The 16,735-nt window shown below is 41.0% G+C and overlaps 1 protein-coding gene across 1 annotated transcript in view; it reads right to left on the minus strand.

Moving 5' to 3' along the window:
- Positions 1–14,530, minus strand: part of LOC137347057 (uncharacterized) — a 228,903-nt gene extending 214,373 nt beyond the window's left edge. Inside the window, exon 1 of the mRNA XM_068011063.1 lies at positions 14,397–14,530. Coding sequence (XP_067867164.1) covers positions 14,397–14,530 — 134 coding nt within the window. The remainder of the gene's footprint in view (positions 1–14,396) is intronic.
- Positions 14,531–16,735: the final 2,205 nt, after the last annotated feature.

Below are 16,735 nucleotides of genomic sequence, written 5' to 3' on the forward strand. Positions count from 1 at the left end.
CTTGCTGGTTCCGGGGTGGGGGTGCTCCCTCGTTCAAAGGCAGTTAGTGCCTGATCAAGGGTCTCGGCATTGGGAAGAGGGGGCCTGCTGAGAGCCACCACCACCCCCCCCCCCCCCACCCCTGCCCTGGTGTGGTAAAAACGCCCTGGTGCAGTAAGAGCCTGTCTGCTGTGCTTGTGCTAAGGCACATTGTTGAGGCCAAACTGCACTTCTAATTACTGGGCCTGGTCTGGATATCAGCATTTAGTGCCAGGCACACTCACTCAACAACAAAGGCAACAACAACTTGCATTTATTTAGCACCTTTAATGTAGTAAAACATCTCAAGGCGCTTCACAGGAGCAATTATCAAGCTAAATTTAAAACCAAGCTACATAAGGAGATATTAGGACAGGTGACCCAAAGCGTCTTAAAGGAAGGGAGAGAGAGATGGAGAGGATTAGGAGGGAATTCCACAGCTTAGGGCCCAGGAAGCTGAAGGCACATCCACCAATGGTGGAGCGATTAAAATCAGGGACACTCAACAGGTCTGAATTGGAGGAGCGCAGCTCTCTTTGAGGGTTGTAGAGTAGGAGAAGGTTACAGAGAAAGGGAGGGGTGAGGCCAAGAAGGAACTTGGAAACAAGGAAGAGAATTTTAAAATTGAGCCATTGCCAGACCAAGCGACAATGTGGCTCAGTGAGCGTAGGATGATGGGTACACTGGAATTGGTGCCAATGAGAACGTAATCCTCTCAAATGTAAAAAACAAATTTCCAGTAAAATTGAACTACAAAATAATGGGATCAATCCAACAGCAATGTCACGATGAAACTGGGTAATATCCATGTAAACATTTATAACTGGACAATTTAATAAGGTGGAACTCTTGGCATGGAGCCTCATTAAACACAAGTGTTGGCTACAGATCAGTCCAATTGTGTTATAGGGTTATCTTTGAGCTCTAAACAGTTCTAGCATGGCGCTACACTAGGAATGGAGACTTGCAAAATTATCTATATTGCTATTTGATCTAGTGCTTCATAAACGTAAAAAAAAAATTATTAACTGTGTTAAATTCTTCTTTCTTTTTCTTCAGTGGTACCGTATTCTGGATAGATTTAGATTAAAATAATCTTTTATAGATTCCTATTTTGACTAAACATGTAAAAGTCCAGAATGTTAAGGGTTGGGCAATGTGGATAAAGATTACACAGGCTTCAGTTCTTTGATGATTTAATATTTAACTTATCAGCATTGATTAACAGATGGGGATGTGCTATTTGGCCAAAAGTTAGGTGCTGTGTAACAGCTGCTCGGTTCAGTGATTTTGCTTATTGCCGTACATCTGAAGCATAAAGCAGCAGTAAGCCCAGTCAACTCCAGAGCTGATCGTCTAATGTGAGAAGTAAAATGATGCAAAAAGCAGTTTCATGTGTTTTTATTTATAACTGTCACTTGTAAAATAATTCTATGAAAATGGAGGGTGGCAGAACTCCCCCAATGGCCAACTGTGGTACAAAGTCAGGCCTGGAAATTGTCAACTTCAATCCCTAATCCATGCTGAGTTTATTGATCTTAGTCAGGGCAGTAATAGCATCAAACCACGCCTATAGAATTGTAGAATCATAAAACGGTTACAGCACAGAAGGAGGCCATTCAGCCCATCCTGTCTGCGATGGCACTCTGCATGAGCAACTCATCTAGTCCCACTCCCACCTCCCCACCTTTCCCATTGGCCCTGAAAATCCTTTCTCTTCAGATAATTATCCAATTCTCCTTTGAAAGTCTTGATTAAATCTTCATCCAGCACACACTCAGCGCATTCCGGATCCTAACCATTCGCTGCGTGAAAAAGCTTTTCTTGATGTCATTGTTGCTTCCTTTGTCAATCACCTTAGATTGGTGTCTTCTGGTTCTCGATCCTTCCACCAACAGGAACAGTTTCTCCCTGCCTACTCTGTTCAGACCCCTCATGAATTTGAAAACTTCTATCAAATCTCTTCTTTATCTTCTCTTCTTGAAGGAGAGCAGCCCCAGCTTCTCTAATCTATCCAAGTAACAGAAGACCCTCATCCCTTTGGCAAAGGGAGGTGGAAAATCAGTCAGCGTTGGCACTCCGAATCATTAACTAATAGTCTCTGGATAGCAAGTGAACATACATGAAGATTGGGTGGTAACAGTATAAAAATTGACTGATAGCTGCACAGTTGAAAGCTGCTGACACTCGGTATTTGTGTTCACACACAAAGAATGGCAACTTGGACAAGATACTGAAAGATGGGCAAAGGCTGTTGGTTCCACATTCTAAGCCGTGCCTTTAGGAGAGTTGGGGGAAATTATGTTTTGTTTAAACAGGGAGTGTGGCCCTGGGAATTTTTTTTTCTCTGTAATAAACACCCAAGTGTCTCATGAGCTGCACACAATTGTCAGAGAATTGTTTATTCATATTTGTGATAGTCAGAAGATGATCTTTAACTGGTAAACAAAAGTGAAACATTTGGAGTGAATAGTTTGAATATTGTAGGGGATTTCCTTTGAAGCCTGTTGGTTAAACTGATAGGGGATTTTATGATGGAGAACACTGGAGAATCCCCCTAACAAGAGCACTGAAATACAACATGTGCTCTTTTCTACTTTGGATGTTTGTTGGGCCATCACCTTCTCCTAGGGTACACAATTAAAAAGAAATCTTTTTACAAAACAATGAACACAGCTTTCTAAGTGGCAGGCAGAGCAAAAGTAGAAAAGGGATTCCGATTGTTCCTGCAATCATGCAGACGCTGTTTGGTTTAAGGTAAGGATGAAAGTTGGATGTTATCAGTCAGAGTTAGCTGAATGACACTAAACTTACTTTCTTTTTCATTTTTACTAAAGTTTAGTATAAATTAAAATTCTAGGTCATGTGATTTGAAAAACCATGAAAAAAGAGTTACAGCGTGTAAAAATACGGACAAGGAAGAAAGAACAAATTTCCATTTATATAGCGTTTTTCACATCCTCACGATGTCACAAGATGTTTCACAGGCAATGAATTATTTTTTAATCCAGCCATGATTATTTTGTGAGTGAAAATGGCAGCCAATTTATGTACAACAACAACTTGTATTTAAATAGCGCATTTAACATAATAAAACATCCCAAGGCGCTTCACAGGAGTTTTATAAAATGAAATATGACACTGAGTTATATAAAGAGATATTAGAGGAGATGACCAAAAGTTTGGTCAAAGAGGTAGGTTTTAAGGAGCGTCTTAAAGGAGGAGAGAGAGCTAAAGAGTCGGAGAGGTTTAGGGAGGGAATTCCAAAGTTCAGGGCCCAGGCAGCTGATGACACAGCAAGGCCCGAGAAACATTAACGAGATGAATAACAAGTTACGCTAATGTTGTGATTTTGCTTATGGGATTAATGTTGTCAAACACACCAGAAAAATTCCCTGCTCTTCTCCAAAAACATGCCATGGGTTTTGTTATGTCCAACCTGTTCTAAAAGATGGTACCTCCAGCATTGCAGCATTCCGTCAACACTGCACTAGAATATCAGCCTAGAAAGTCCTCTGGAGTAAGACTCTAACCTACAATCTTTAGAAGCAAGATTGTTGCCACTGAGCCAAAAATGTAGTGAATTATTAGCACCGTATTTATATACTTGATCAGTCTTGTTTTGACAAGTTCAGAAGGTGGCATTTATTAATACATCTCTGAATAGGTACGATGAGCAATGTAAGGGTAAATTCACCATGCTGAAAGTCATTCTTGAAGAGGGCAGAGGAGATAGGACCACAACATTGTGGGCTGAATGTCTAAATGTAAAGGACAAGTGACCTTATCTCAGCCCACTTTGTGATATTAGCATCTGAACAACTCAGATGTTTGTATAAAATTCCTTTCTCTGCCATTTTGAAGGGTAGCTGTCCCAGCTAAAACAGCAATGCTATTTTATGCAAACACATCAAACATTCTCTAATATGCAGCATGATTTCTGTCTACAATGGTTACTTTACTTTAGATTATTCATTAAAAACTGCAATATTCTTTGCTAATGAGTCAAATAATTCACCTTTCTATAGGTCAAATCAATCAACCCCCTAGCTTTCTGAACTTAGGAATGGCTCTGACATTAAGAACTAAAGAAAAAAAATACAAATTGTTATAGAAAGCAACGTGTTATTGAAAAACAAAACTAGAGGCAAATCAAGGTTGTCAAAGGTCTGAGAGAGGAGATTCTAGAAATTCCCGGGCAGGTATTTAGCTGGGAGGACGTTATCTAGAGGGCATTATCTGGAGTTTTGGAAAGGGGAAGTGCTGTCAATGCTGACATGCATTTAACTTTAGCTCCTGTCCAGTTGTTCCTCTTTTTGTTGTACAGGTTGTAATGATGCACCTGCATTCAAAAGTTCCCATGAGGCATCGTGACAGTGCCAGACCCATGATGCAAGATATATCCAGGTACTTTCCATTGTACTTAAATTTTAACTGTGCGTAGAACAACAATGCCCTCCCAAGGCCAGCAGAAACTATAAACTCTACAATAAGGTGAGAAGGAAGCCATCCTGGTCTCCTAGCTACACTAGTAACTTACAATTTAACATGTGACACAACAAGGAAGATATGGTAGATCTTGGTAGTTAGGATAAGAGAAAGCTGTTGCGAGTTACAAGTGAGTACTTCGATCAAACAGTTGAGATAATATTGCAAACTATAAGACTGAACTATTGCTTGAAATTCATTGCCAGGCAATTAACCTTTATCAGTTTTATTATCATAAAAACATGTCACATCTAAGCTGGGAGCACGGATTGAATAGATTTTCAAAACTGCAAGTTTGATCCCAATCCTCAGTTTCTTTTGATGAGTAACCTGTTCTGCGAGTTTAAAAAAAATCTTTAGTTGAAATGTAGGTGAAGGGTAAAGGCCTATGATAAAGGACACCATGAAAGAAGACACAATACAATGCAACTCACGCCACAGTTGATGTCTTCTAATCACTCCTCCTTGAGTTACCTCATCTTGTGTCCTACTGTTACTTTTGAGTTTTCCTTTGTGACAATTTACAATGAAGAATATAATATTTATGACAGTCAAGGAAAGGTCTGCAGCACATACTGTCCCACTGTCCTTCCTGAAGGAGAAAGAGTGAGCAACCAAAGAAGTAAAACAAGAGTACAGCGGATATTCTGGAATTTTTTTATTATTTTGATTTAATTAACAAATGAAGGAAGAAAAACCTATGGTAACGAAGTCAAACTTTTCAGTACATGCACACAACAAGGTTTTAAGACTGGTCAGTTAGTGACATTGGGAGTTTGTTAAAAAAGGTCAAATCTTGTAGCCATTTATATAACAACAGCAATATCAATTTCTGTTTTTATAGCAGAAGTATACCCCCTCTGAACTGATCCTTGCCCCCAAACCCCATCCTGAACCAACCCCTGAATCCAATTGCTTGAAGGTTGCTGTGACACTGGCAGCGGGCCAGTTTTTGACTCCAATTCCCCAGCAGGCTGGCTCCATTATAATGAGACCTGAGGCCTAAGTTCTGGGGAGTCTCAGGCCTCACCATCCAGGTGAAGAAATCGTACCCTCCTCCACCCCCCCACCCCCCCCAACACCACTCTGTAATGTATTCCTATGTTATGAACATGTTATGTCATGAGATTGGCTTTGTAGACTGGAAACACGTTCTCCAAGTTGAGATGACCAGATCACATGTTTACTGACATCACACACTGGGCATGCTCATGACATAGGAATGCACTGCACACCCCACCCCCAACCTATTACCAGTCTAGAGAGTCATAGAGAGATACAGCACTGAAACAGGCCCTTCAGCCCACTGAGTCTGTGTCGACCAACAACCACCCATTTCTACTAATCCTACATTAATCCTATATTCCCTATCACATCCTACCACCTACCTACACTAGGGGCAATTTACAATGGCCAATTTACCTATCAACCTGCAAGTCTTTGGCTGTGGGAGGAAACCGGAGCACCCGGAGGAAACCCATGCAGTCACAGGGAGAACTTGCAAACTCCACACAGGCAGTACCCAGAACCAAACCCGGGTTGTTGGAGCTGTGAGGCTGCGGTGCTAACCACTGCGCCACTGTGCCGCCCCATCTAATTGTCTCATTTCTCCAGCGTTTCTCCATATTGGGAATTGTGTAACTGGAATAATTTAGGGTTGTCAACTGAAGAAAATATTAAGGAATACTTTCTATTAGGAAAGAACTTTGGGCGGCACAGTGGCGCAGTGGTTAGCACCGCAGCCTCACAGCTCCAGCGACCCGGGTTCAATTCTGGGTACTGCCTGTGTGGAATTTGCAAGTTCTCCCTGTGTCTGCGTGGGTCTCTTCCAGGTGCTCCAGTTTCCTCCCACAAGCCAAAAGACCTGCAGGTTGATAGGTAAATTGGCCATTATAAATTGCCCCTAGTATAGGTAGGTGGTAGGGAAATGTAGGGACAGGTGGGGATGTGGTAGGAATATGGGATTAGTATAATATAATATTAGGATTAGTATAAGTGGGTGGTTGATGGTCGGCACAGACTCGGTGGGCCGAAGGGCCTGTTTCAGTGCTGTATCACTAAAACTAAAACTAAAAACTTGCACTTTTATAACAACCTTGATGACCTCGGGATATCTGGAACAGTTTCACAGCTGTTGAAAGGATTTTCAAAGTGCAGTTACTATTATAATGCGGCAGCTGATTTACACATAGTAAGCTCCCACAAACAGCAAAGACCAGATCGTCTGTTAGCATTGTGGGTGAAATGAGGAAGAAAGAAACATTCACAGAATGTTAAATATTTGGAAGAGTTTGTCATTCCGTCTGTAATAGAATTTACTGAGAAGTTAAGGAGAGAAGTTGAAAATGGTGGTGACAGTTACGTTGACCCTAATGCTACCTGTAATGGCCTAACAAATCCTGGCAAGTTGTTTGCATCATTTCTGTCAAGTGAAGTTGATTATTTTTATCTGAGGTGGGTATTTTCCAAGTGCTGTCCCGGCTATGAAGAGACAGCTCGGGATTGATCAGTGTCACTCATTATGCCCTATGCTAGGTAACCAAGACCACTAGCTTATGGTTTTCATGGGAAAATGAAAGGAATTGTGGAATTCAGTTCTCAAATCTCATGTAATCATGTAATGTGATGTTTCAGTGATATTCAGCAAGAGCTGAAAGCTGGAGCCTGATCACCACATGTGTTCAACTGTGCCTCATCCACATTCATCAGAGAGTCTCAATCTACTGTCAGTTTATCTCATCCTTGCATGTGCCTACAGGAAGCCCTCTCCATCACCTTCAGTGCACATGGGGGGGTGGGGGAGGGGGGGGGGGGTGAAGGGGGTGCAGGGACTGACGCCAAATTTCATTTTTTTAAAAAGGTGTCTTGGTGGCTAAGCTCATTCTCCCAAGAGATAGCTGTGACTATTAAAAAATATATTGAAACCTAATTATCTTTCGGCAACTAGTTTGTGTGCTGCATTCCCGTGTACTATGCAGAGGGAACTTATGATAACTAGGACATCCCACCATGAATGGTATGTTACAGAGATTCTTTCACTCATGGGAGAGACTGTAATAAATCATAAGTGGCACATGACTCTTGTTTCTTCCACAGGCATGAAAGAGATCCCACAACACAGCAGCACTGGTGAAATGTTCTATTTATACCACATAAATCTCATGTGCATTCTTCCATGATAAATTATACCATTACCATCAGCCTTTCAGAATGTAGTGCTGACGTATCTGTGCAACTGTGATTTAGTAACTGGATAAAAGCAGCACATAACACACCAGAGACTGATCTTACTTTCCTAAGTCCTGCTATCCCAACTCAACCAGCAAGGTTGAGCTGTAGAAATGCTTTGGAAACAGGTGGGACAAGAACAAGAACAAAGAACAAAGAACAGTACAGCACAGGAACAGGCCATTCGGCCCTCCAAGCCTGCGCCAATCTTGATGCCTGCCGAAACTAACACCTTCTGCACTTCCGGGGCCCATATCCCTCTATTCCCTTTCTATTCATATATTTGTCAAGATGTATCTTAAACGTCGCTATCGTATCTGCTTCCACCACCTTCCCTGGCAGCAAGTTCCAGGCACTCACCACCCTCTGTGTAAAAGACTTGCCTCGCACATCCCCTCTAAACTTTGCCCCTCGCACCTTAAACCTATGTCCCCTAGTAACTGACTCTTCCACCCTGGGAAAAAGCTTCTGACTATCCACTCTGTCCATGCCGCTTATAACTTTGTAAACCTCTATCATGTCGCCCCTCCACCTCCGTCGTTCCAGTGAAAACAATCCGAGTTTTTCCAACCTCTCCTCATAGCTAATGCCCTCCAGACCGGCAACATCCTGGTAAACCTCTTCTGCACCCTCTCCAAAGCCTCCACGTCCTTCTAGTAGTGTGGCGACCAGAATTGCACGCAATATTCTAAGTGTGGCCTAACTAAGGTTCTGTACAGCTGCAACATGACTTGCCAATTTTTATCCTCTATGCCCCGACCGATGAAGGCAAGCATGCCGTATGCCTTCTTGACTACCTTATCCACCTGCATTGCCACTTTCAGTGACCTGTGGACCTGTACGCCCAGATCTCTCTGCCTGTCAATATTCCTAAGGGTTCTGCCATTTACTGTATACCTCCCACCTGCATTAGTCCTTCCAAAATGCATTACCTCATATTTGTCCGGATTAAACTCCATCTGCCATTTCTCCGCCCAAGTCTCCAACCGATCTATATCCTGCTGTATCCTCTGACAATCCTCATCATTATCCGCAACTCCACCAACCTTTGTGTCGCCCGCAAACTTACTAATCAGACCAGCTACATTTTCCTCCAAATCATTTATATATACTACAAAGAGCAAAGGTCCCAGCACTGATCCCTGTGGAACACCACTAGTCACATCCCTCCATTCAGAAAAGCACCCTTCCACTGCTACCCTCTGTCTTCTGTGACCGAGCCAGTTCTGAATCCATCTTGCCAGCTCACCTCTAATCCCGTGTGACTTCACCTTTTGCATCAGTCTGCCATGCGGGACCTTGTCAAAGGCTTTACTGAAGTCCATATAGACAACATCCACCGCCCTTCCCTCATCAATCATCTTCGTCACTTCCTCAAAAAACTCAATCAAATTAGTGAGACACGACCTCCCCTTCACAAAACCATGCTGTCTCTCGCTAATAAGTTCGTTTGTTTCCAAATGGGAGTAAATCCCATTTAAGGTGGAAAATAAATTTTGCTTCAAGCACAGCATTTTATGACTTAAGGATGTCATTTTACTACAGATCTGTCTCAGTGTACAATGCATTTACACAGCAGTGGACCTGAGTTACACTCTCAGTTGCCCCTGACATTGAGCCCAGTTATAAAGCAGCTCTGTATGTGCACACACGTACAAAGCTTCATTTGCAGTTGTGTCATTTTAATCATGGGAGTGCTGATTGGTGTCTCATTCTTTCATCATACTAAAAATATTCCATATTAATGCTAAGTTTCCAATAGGTGCAATAGATTGCAAGATCCCTTTTACAACATGGTTGCAACAATATTACACCCACTGTTAACCTACTTATTATAGGTGGCCTTGGTTTCATAGGATTTACAGCGCAAAAGGAAATGATAATCCCATGCTGGTGTACTGCAGCTATCTACTCTAATTCCATTTCTCTACCATTTCCTTGTATCCTTTTATATTATTCCTTTTCAAATGTTTATCTACTTCCCTTTTAAATGATGTTACAGAATCTGCCTCACCAGACATTTATGGTTAAGCATTCATTAAATGATAGGATTTACAGGAGATAGTCTTACATCTCCCAGATACAGTGTTTTTAGGAGTTGAATTGGTCCCTGACTCCTGCATCATCTTGCTGCTTTCAGTAGCAATGTTGTAAAAGTATTCCTCATTGCCTGAGGCAAAACTAAAATTACACCGATCAGAAAATTGCCACTTCAATAAAGTTGCATTTGGTGACTTTAAAGCTGCTTTTATATTTGTTTGAAAGGGTTTTTTTGCAATGCCGGGCCTGAAAGGGTGTTTGTACTATCCGCCTAATTCAGTTGACAGAACCTCAATAGAAAGCTGCTGACTTGCTCAGGGCAGTATTAAAGAAGATCCTGTTTTTGGGAGTTCCTGAGCCTCAGTGAATCTAGTGGGATTTTTTATTACGATTACTGCCAGCTGCATGATACTCCACTGACCCTCTGATAAAAGGAGCTGAAAGTGGATTTTGTAATATTAGTAATTAACATGTAAACACTGTTGTATGAAATTTCTTTCTGTTGCACAACTGATCTCAGCCACAGCAGCAGCAGGGATTTGGGGGGGGGGGGGGGGTGGGAGGGGGAAATGGGGAGTGCTGGTTAGAATTGGAGGAGTTGAGGGAAAAGGTGCTTTCTGTTAAAATAAACTTTGTGGTTGTCAACTTGTTAGGCTTTCCAATCTAATAATGGTACCTCAAAGGCTGAAAGTAATGGCCTTTATGCCAGTGATTGATGTGAAAGAGAATATGGTGCAGTTTGGGTTGGTTATGTTACGACCAGGTGAGAAAGGGGTCCAGGGTTCCCTCTCAGCTTTCACCTGGTCTTACCGTAACAGGGTTTAATTTTAAACACACTGTGGTTTTAGCTCACCCTTAGCGAATCCTTGTTCACTGCTTTCCAACTGTAAGGCAAAGAAACCAGCCAAACCAGTTTTCTTAGGTTTAAAGAAAATAGGTTGAACTTTATTAAACTTAAACTCTAATTCGGTTAGCACCTAGGGATACGCAACGTGCCCACACTAGCATGCATACGCGATACACACATGCAGATAGAGACAGAAAAGAGCAGAAGAAATAAAGTGGGAAAGTTTGAGGCTATATCTGAAGATGGTTTTGGTTACTGTTCTGTGAGCTCACTGTAGAGTCCTCGATTGTAGGTAGATCTTGCTTTTCATTGGGGCCCAGTATTCTTCTTAAACCTTGTTCGATGTAGGAAACTTTTCTCTCTTGAGGTTCACATCTTCAGTGGATTTGGAGTTCAGTGAGAAATAGATGGGAGCAGACAGGAGAGGCCTTCTCAGTCCAGGAGCAAACAGTCTTTCCGAGTTCAAACTCTTTGTGGCTAGTTCAAAAAAACCCTGAACCAGCCAGTTAGTCATGTGACCAGCTGGTTTAACCAGTCCTGACTTTTGTGGATTGTATCACCTCAGCAATCTCTGGAATGCTCTTCCTTACACCTTCAGTGTCTGGTGATCAAAATCCATTGTGGGTTAAGTGGACCCAGGGAATAGCCGTTTGTCTCCACAAGCACTGTCTGTTAGTATGCAAATGTCCTTCCAGCCAAGCAATTTTTTAACAAGTCCTTTCTTTACTCCAGCAACAGTTTAAAATCAATGTGCATATGACAAAATTAATATGCCTCATTCTTGGCAGGTGGGGGCCTGCATGACAGTTGAAGTATCAGTCAGCAAAGGGAATGCTAACTCAGTAACTGAGGTATTATTATATATTCCCAAGAAAAGGCAAATGATTTCATTTATTGTTTGTTGTGTAAAACTGATTTGGAGATGGTTGTCAAGCATACGTTGTCCCCAGGGCTATTGTAGTTGAGGATTGATGAACTGCAGCATCACATTTAGCAAATGGCTGTGCAAAGTTTAGAACAGCTGTGACTCCAGGGCTACAGAACCTTGAAGGCATATAAGGTAACTTGGAAGGAGTTTAGCGATTCTTAATCCGTTTATCAAGAATCAGGTCAACTCAGACTTGATCTCACTTAACAGCTGATTCAAAAACACTCTTTAAACATTGAGTGGCTTTTGAAGCACAAACACATTTTGTATCAAATTTGTTGCAAACATTTCTTCTATCAATGTGACCTGATGAATAAGTAGATTTAGTAAAATGCTTTGAACAGTTAGTAAAATCGCAGCATTGAATTCATGACAAAAGTTATAGCATGTGGTATTTTTAGCAAGCAATCTTCAGCGGACTTGAAGCCGTTGGCCCATCTTTGAAACTCTCCTGTGTGTGATCAAAATATTTCAATCAATAGATTGAGTGACATGGCAGAAATAGTTCCAGGGCTGATGCGATGCAGCTATTGCATTGGTGGACAGTGAGAAGATGGTTTATTATAAACATCAGTTTTTAAAGTGAATGATATTGCAATTATGTGAGAGCTCTCTTTTTGCTTTCAGGTGAAGTTGCAGATTAATACATTCATGCCTGTGAGAAAGCAAATGCCCAGAGGAGAAGATACTCATCAATGGCTTAATAAAAATCAAGCTATCAAGCTATATGAATTCAGTGTTTGTCAAAATCTACATATCAAAGTCTTAGTGCAATGTGTTGAAGAAACACAATCATTCCAAATGGGAGTTAATAGTTCAGAAATACCAAAATTATTTGATACGCCCCACAAATACTTCAATAGATACATTAGCTGAAGGCCAGTTTGGCTGAGTTTTGATGATATTGAAATCTGTGGAAGAATCATAAGTGTGAGGTTTTCCAAATATTTTCCCAAACTTAAGCACATTATTGAAAAGCTTAGTATCCACACATTCTTAATATATTTGCACAAAAGAGGAATAGTAACTGTAGTTTTAGACAATTTCCAATAAGTCAACCACAATTAGCATATTTTGATGATAACTGGTGGATTACCCAATGTCATTGCTTATAGTACATCAGAGCACAGAGTGTTTCATAAGGTCGAGCGCATTATATCATATCATTCACAATGTACAATTCCACTACCAACATAGAACTGTATGTAATTCTAAGAACACAATGTCTTACTGCTCTGCCTCCTGAAGTCAGTTAGAGGCTAATTGCTTCTAGGCCAATCCGGAGGTCAGAGGAAACCAGCATGAAATGACTGGCTTTCTCTTTATAACTTATGTCAAAATGTGACACAGAAATTAGCATGTGACTTAAACATTAAAAAAAACCTTCCTTGTGCCAACAAATCACTGTTTATGGTGAGTCAGAGAATGAACATAATCTCATGTAGACCACAATGTATCCCCTTCAAAGGTTAAATTCTAATTAATATTAATTAACCCATTCAAAACTCATTCAAAGGCTAATTACTTTCAGATTGGAGATCAGAACTCGGGCTTTGTTTGTGCAAAAGCTAATTAAGAGCTTGTAGATATTGTGGTTCTGATATTTTTGGTGGGTTTTTCCATTATGTTATAAATGACAGTCTTTATTTATGTGGTGTTTAGTTGAATATGAGACACAGAATTTGCATTAGACAGTTTGCAACATGTGTGATGGACACGAATTATGTACATATATAAAAAAGCTGCTCCACGAAAATGCTGTTTAAAAATTGCTCTATTACTAAAATTTATAAGACCACCAGGGAACAAATACTTTAACTGTTCAGATCAGTAGAAGTTTTTACAGATCAAAATAGTGTAAAAATGATTATGTTGGTAGTAAGGTGTCAAATGTCAGAAAACAAGGGAGATTTATTAAACCCAAAATGCAAAAACCTACATTTGCCAACAGAAAAAAACCCACTTACATTAGACATACTGGTGATTTGGTATATGTCTCTGAATCATGTGTGCTGGAAACTAGGAAAGTTATAGCGAGCATATATCTAAGGGCAAGACAAACTATTGGTGATTAAAGAGTTGGTTCCCATTTTTCTAGCATGTAAGGTAAGGCAGTTTCCTAACAAATTGCACATTTTTGCATAAATTCGTTACTAATCCCAACAGTGTAATGAAGCTGAATCAACATATACAGTTGAAATGGCATGACTACTGAAGCACCCAGTGCTAATGACTGTGTAATTCTGCTAACATTAATTCAGCACCATCGCACCGTTGGGCACATTCACTTCTCCAAGTCCACATTCCAATGATATCAATGCTCAATATTTAAACAGATTACATCTATATATGTATATATATCTGTGTATATACTGAAATAAACAATATAAACATATGCATATAGGTATCTGAACAACAGTACTTTGGGTTCTGATGAAGGATCACTGACCTGAAACTTTAACTCTGTTTCTCTCTACACAGATGCTGCCAGACCTGCTGAGTATTTCTGGCACTTTCTGTTCTCATTTCAGAGTTCCAGTATCCACAGTATTTTGCTCTCATAACAGTTCTTTGGAACTGTCCTCATTTTTAAAAAGGTATCCCTATAGCTAAACACACATCCATGTTTCCAGTTGCAATGTTGATTTACATAAAATTACAGCACAGAAACAGGCCATTTGGCCCAACCAGTTCATGCTACTGTTTATGCTCCAGTCGAACCTCCTCCCACCTTCCTCATCTCACTCTATCAGCATGACCCTCCAATCTCTTGTCTCTCATATGCTTATCTAGCCTCCCCTTAAATGTATATGCCTGACTGACCCCAGCAACACTGGCCCCACTTACTTGGGTCCCAGGGCCTCCTCCGTGGCTAGAGCTCCAGGCCTCGCAATCCCAGCAGTGACCACTGCTCCTGGTGGCACTGCAAGCTGTTGGCCCTCTGATTGGCCAGCAGCTCTTGGCACAGGATCTTGTCCCATAAAGGGGACAGCATCCCCGACGATGGGCAGTTAATTGCCTGACCGCTATTGAATTCAGCCAGGGGTCCAATGAAGGGGCGAGGTGGGGTCACCCTCCCCCCCGCCCCCCACCATCCGCCCTCGTTGCTTCTGGCCCATTGCTGTGGCCCCTATTGCTGAAATAAATTCCAGCCCATTCTCTCTGTGTCTACTGGATAATCTTAAAGACCTCTATTAGGTGACCCCTCAGCCTTCTCTTTTCAAGAGAAAAGATGCCCAGCCTGTTCATCCTTTCCTGATAGTATAACCATGCATCTCTGGTATCAGACTTGTAAGTCTTTTTTGCACCCTTTCTAGTGCCTCTATATCTTCAGCTTATATGGCCTATCAGAACTGTTCACAGTACTCCCAGTGCAACCAAGGTTTGATACAAGTTTAGCATAACTTCCCTGGTTTTCAATTCTTTCCCTCTAGAAATAAACCCTGGTACTCTATCTCCTTCTTAAGTCACTCTTCAAAATCCACCTCTTTGACCAAGCTTTTCATCATCTGTCCTATTATTTTTTTTATTCATTCATGGGGTGTGGGCATCGCTGGCAAGGCCAGCATTTATTGCCCATCCCTAATTGCCTTGAACTGAGTGGCTTGCTAGACCATTTCAGAGGGCAGTTAAGAGTCAACCACATTGCTGTGGGTCTGGAGTCACATGTAGGTCAGACCAGGTAAGGACAGCAGATTTCCTTCCCTAAAGGACATTAGTGAATCAGATGGGTTTTACAACAATTGGCAATGTTTTCATGGTCATGATTAGACTAGCTTTTAATTCCAGATTTAATAATTCACCGTCTGCCATGGTGGGATTCAAACCCATGTCCCCAGAGCCTGAGCCTCTGGATTACTAGTCCAGTGAAATTACCACTATGCCACACCTCCCCTTGGTGTCAAATTTGCTTTATAATGTTCCTATGAAATGCCTTGGGATATTTGACTATGTTATAGGTGCCATAAAAATACAAATTATTGCTATTATATTAGGAAGTGGATGAGTGAATTAGAAGGGAGATTACAAAGAAAAAGGAAAGGCCAGAATCTGGAGGGCCATCTCCCCTAAAAGAGTCAAAGGTTTAAGATTTGGTGAATCCCAGTCTTCACATGTAGCACCTTTTCATGTCAACCTTCATGAGTAAGTACAAAAGTGACTTATACTAGAATGAGCAAAGTTATGTATCACCCAAATTTCAACACAGCAGTTAAATTGTGCAAGTCCTTGAACAATGCAGCCATGCAGGTATCTTGTGTGGGTAGTAATGGAAGACTCCATATTGTGGCTTCAAACTCTTACCGCTGCAGAGTCTAGGTTGGTACTCCAGTACTGAGAGAGTGCTGTATTGTTAGAGGTACTGCCCTTAAAATTAATAGTTAAATTAAAGCCCTGTTTGTGTATTTAGGTAGATGTTATGATCCCATGACACTATTCAAACCGTCCTCCTCATTGCTGTTTGTGTGATCTTCATTGGTATAAAATGGCTACCACGTTGTTCTCATGATGTATTTGATGCTGGAAAAGCCACATTTATTACCCATCCCTAATTTCCCTAAGAAGATGCTAATGAGCTGTCTCCTGAAATGACTATTTTACCATCAGTGCTTTTCATAGTTATTTTTTCCAGTTCTCCCTCACAAATTACTGAATTTATTGATTCAATTGCATGACTTTACAATTTGCTTACATATCAACCGGTGTTGTACATTAACAGTAATGCATGCTATCCAAACCAGTTGGAGATGTTTTTGAGAGAAATGGTGAGGCGTCATATAAATACAAGTCTATCATTCTTTAGCTTCTGGTACACATGCCTCATTTATAGAATCAAATAAAATGGATTGTTAATACCGTGTTCCCCCACTGCAATTAATGGAGTAAATTTTGCCTTGAGATGATGGTGTTAAACCCAATGGAAACTGAAATCAGCAGAGGTGTTTAATGGTGGCTGAGCTGATATTCACCTTAAGTCAAAATTATCCACGACATTTTTATGTTGCGATTATAATATGCTTGCATGTTTGACACAACACCATCAATAGTTCCCTGAGAGTGATATCCTCAGCCTCAGTCCCTACTTGTGAAGAAACAATGCTCTCCCATTGTGTTGTGCATTCTGCACAGGAAGCCTCATCAGCTTCAATAAGTAAAATAGTGAATTTGCTGCATTACTTAATGAGTAA

Source organism: Heterodontus francisci, chromosome 31 (genome assembly GCF_036365525.1).
Source record: "Heterodontus francisci isolate sHetFra1 chromosome 31, sHetFra1.hap1, whole genome shotgun sequence".
Lineage (NCBI taxonomy): Eukaryota > Metazoa > Chordata > Chondrichthyes > Heterodontiformes > Heterodontidae > Heterodontus > Heterodontus francisci.